The sequence below is a fragment of the Mus caroli genome, chromosome 16 (genome assembly GCF_900094665.2).
Source record: "Mus caroli chromosome 16, CAROLI_EIJ_v1.1, whole genome shotgun sequence".
NCBI classification, from domain to species: domain Eukaryota; kingdom Metazoa; phylum Chordata; class Mammalia; order Rodentia; family Muridae; genus Mus; species Mus caroli.
Genome location: NC_034585.1, coordinates 88050783 through 88054868, shown reverse-complemented (window position 1 = coordinate 88054868; position 4086 = coordinate 88050783). Strand labels below are relative to the sequence as shown.

Below are 4086 nucleotides of genomic sequence, written 5' to 3'. Positions count from 1 at the left end.
CTCTGTAGACCAGGCTGGCCTCGAACTCAGAAATCCGCCTGCCTCTGCCTCCCGAGTGCTGGGATTAAAGGTGTGCGCCACCACGCCCGGCGGCCCAACTTTCTTTCTTTTAGCAGGCCTTTTTATACCTTCTTAGAAAAAAAAATGTTCTTTAGAAAATTACCTCATAGATAAAATGTTACACTAAAGGGGAGTTACAGAGGATGCTGATATTAAGCTCAAAGCAGCGTTTCATTCTAATATGCTCATTATAAGTTCACAGCAACAATTTCATATGGCCTCGCCTTATCGTAGTGCACACCCGTGGCTTTATCCTTGGACCTAGATGTTTTTCCTTACATGTACATCTGTCTCAATCTATTTCTCTTTTTAGTATAATTATGAAAGCTCATTCTGTTTCTTTTTATGCAGCCTTTGGTTACTATATGAGGAGTGGGCACATTCTATTCTTGATTCTAACTTTGATACATCTTTCTAGCAAAGCAACTAAAACCATATCTAAAAACGTTCTTTCTAAGATCACTTGAATCAAATCAAGAATTCTATACAATCATTAACTCATGAAAGTTCATCTTTATGTTGATCTGCAGGAAATCTGATCAATAGGGTGAGCCAATGCTGAGGAACTACTCTGTTAATTTAATGATGACAGGGAAGGCATAGCAGCTGCAAGAAGCAATCCTGAGGTGAAGTTTCTTTGGACCTTGCCATTGAGCTCACCCATCACAGACCATGCAAAAATGGTGGGCCACCTCCAGGAAGGCCACCTGCTAGCCTTAGCCTATACTAGATGGCTCCTGACACACTAGCAGTTAGTAAAGACTCCCTCCAACTTACTAAGGCTCGAGGGAGTTCTTCAGACATACCATAACACTGGAATATTCATCCTGTCCTTTCTGAAGCTGACAACCTATCTTGTTCTTCTCCAGGAGCCAGCTGTAATTCCCACAAGCCAAAGCCTATCTCATACCCCTGCACTGCCAGGCCAAGAGCAGACCCACCTGGCTGGGGTTCCTTGAAGAAGTCCCTTTTTCCTGGTGGCTTATTTTTGGGCCAGGTGCCAATGCCCGCGTTGTTGACCAGCACATCCAGGCCTCCATACTCCTTGAGCAGAAAGTCGTGAAGCGCACGGATGCTCTGAGGGTCATCGATGTCCAGCTGGTGGAAGTGTGGGCTCAGGCCCTCAGCCTGCAGCTTCTGCACTGCTGCAAGGCCCCGTGCCTCGTCCCGTGCAGTGAGCACCACATCCCCTGAGAATTGCTGACACAGGTCACGCGTGATCGCAAAGCCGATGCCTTTATTAGCTCCAGTCACCAGTGCAACGCGACTGCAGGACGGCATAGCTGAGTGGACAGTGAGAGGCACCCACCAGAAGAACTAAAGCAGTCGATTTTGGGCTACTAAGATGTTGCTGGACTTGAGGTTGTCTGTGTGAGTGTCCGGAGCATCATGTGTCTGGGGACTTTAGGCCCAGAGCCCAGACACCGGAGCGGTTTTGGGTACTGCTCTTGGCACGACTCAGTGGCTTTAGAGCAAACAAGACAAACAAGTCTAAGTTAGTGTTGGGGGAAGTGTCCACCTCACAGCAAGACATCTTAGTCTCTCAGTGGCTAATCGTTTGAATTGCAGAGTGTTTAACCAGTGATGGTATACTTGCTGGCACTGCCCATGGACTCAATTTTATAACAGCTTACCTCAAGAGAAACTGGATAGTTTGTAATAGTCAGGGTGTGGGACATATTAATAGACAGTTAAAACAAGGAAGAAAGGTGAGTCCAGATCTTAAAGAACAAAAAGATGATCATGGTCTGTTGACCTGGAAAGGAAACACACAAGATGGGAAGCCTGGACTGTGCCAAACAGACCTCAGAGCTCCAGGTGGCATCTGCCCACCTGGCAGCCAAGCATCACTCAGTTGGTCTTGTAGTTAAAGTCTGACTGTTCTGTTCTTCACTTCCCGAGGCTCTCAGCTTTCTATGTTGCTTCAAGAAATGGAACTGGCCTAACCCTTCCCCGCCTCCCCCTTAGAGTTTATAACATATCTCTGCAAATGAAGTAAGTCTTTATAGCTAGTATAGAATGAGATGTAAGGAATGAGTGGGGACCTGGTGGCCACTCACTGCTCAAATGAAGGAAAGCCTGCTGGCTAATTCTTGGCTAGATTTTACATAAATGGTAGGCAACATTTTAAAGTCACTATAGGCTTATACACCCTGGCACTGAAAAGCCAACATTGCCCCTGCAGGTCAGAATGGCTGCTTTTAGGGCACAGGGCCACCCCTGTACAGTACTTTAGGGGGCACTCACATGCATTTTTCTTTGTTTAAATTTTCATTAAAATTTTTATATTAATCCCGACTGCATGCACATCGCATTTCCCCCGTATCCCCCTTTTCTTGTCGCTTTTCCACTAGCTCTCTCTCTTCCCCCTGGTTCATCTTCATTGCTTGCATGTATCTCCACTAAATCTTCGAACCATAAATGTGAAAAGGCATGCGATGTTTGTCTTTCTGGGGCTGTTTAATTTGTTGTCTAATAGGGTTACCTCCATTTGCACGCATTTTCCTGTAAATGACAAAATTTACTTTGTATTCGAAAAAGTCCATGGTGTGGCTATGTCTTGAAGTATTTGTGTTACATTTCCCTCTTAGTTTCAGGGTCTCAGATTTTTTTTTTCTTGTTTGTTTGCTTTTTGAGACAGGGTTTCTCTGTGTAGCCCTGGCTGTACTGAAACTCACTCTGTAGAACAGGCTGGCCTCAAACGCACAGAGATCTGCCTGCCTCTGCCTTCTGAGTTCTGAGATTAACAGTCTACATTATGATGCCTCAGGGCTTATAATCAGCTCTTGGAACTATACAGTCTCAGTGTAAATACACGAGATTCCTCCGTAGCAAGAAGCAATCTACCGATTTTGTCTTGTATAGCTTTGTTGAGATGTATTCCCTTCCTTCCTAGTCTCTTCAGAATTTTCTTTAGCTACTGCTAATTGTCTTTAGCCGACTTTTGTTTAAGGGTAATGTTGACATTGTAAAAAGAGTTAGGCAGCATTCTTTTTATTTCTAGTGCATGAAATAGTTTGAGAAGCAGGGGTGTCAACTCAAAGGCCTGGTAGAATTCATCAGTGAATCCATTTAGACCTGGACATTTTTTTTGTAGCTGTCTTTTTTTTAAAGATATTTTCCTTATTTACATTTTAAATGCTATCCTGAAAGTTCTCTATACCGCCCCCCTGCTCCCCTACCCACCCACTCTCACTTCTTGGTCCTGCCATTCCCCTGTACTGGAGCATATAAAGTTTGCAAGACCAAGGGGCTTCTCGTCCCAATGACGGTCGACTAGGCCATCTTCTGCTACATATGCAGCTAGAGACACGAGCTCTGGGGGTACTGGTTAGTTCATATTGTTGTTCCACCTATAGGGTTGCAGATCCCTTCAGCTCCTTGGGTACTTTCTCTAGCTCCTCCATTGGGGGCCCTGTGTTCCATCCTATAGATGACTGTGAGCATCTACTTCTGTATTTGCCAGGCACTGGCATAGCCTCACTCAAGATAGCTATATCAGGGTCCTTTCAGCAAAATCTTGCTGGCAAATGCAATAGTGTCTGGGTTTGGTGGCTGATTATGGGATGGATCCCTGGGTGGTGTAGTCTCTGGATGGTCCACCCTTTTGTCTTAGCTCCAAACTTTGTCTCTTTAACTCCTTCCATGGGTGTTTTGTTCCCTATTCTAAGGAGGAAGACCCGGACATTTTTTAGTTTAGAGATTTTTCAAACTTATTGCTTCAACCTTATTTCTTATTATAGAGCTGTTTAAATGATTTACTTTGTTTTAGTAGACCATATGGATGCAACTTTAATATTCACTAAACAAGGAATTAACGGACCCATGGTCAGTGTGTTACCTAGGGTTTCATTGCTGTGGAGAGACAGCATGACCAAGGCAACTCTTATAAAGGCAAACATTTAACTGGGGCTGGCTTACAGTTTCAGAGGTTCAGTCCATTATCATCATGGTGGGAAGTATGGCAGCATCCAGGCAGATATGGTGCTGGAGGAGCTGAGAGAGATCTAGATCTTGATCTGAAGG

At 44.5% G+C, this 4086-nt stretch overlaps 1 protein-coding gene across 1 annotated transcript in view; it reads right to left on the bottom strand.

Annotated features, from left to right (window-relative positions):
• Positions 1–1341, bottom strand: part of LOC110311943 (carbonyl reductase [NADPH] 1-like) — a 6297-nt gene extending 4956 nt beyond the window's left edge. The window contains exon 1 of the mRNA XM_021185526.1: positions 1062–1341. Coding sequence (XP_021041185.1) covers positions 1062–1341 — 280 coding nt within the window. The remainder of the gene's footprint in view (positions 1–1061) is intronic.
• Between the last annotated feature and the right edge of the window lie 2745 nt (positions 1342–4086).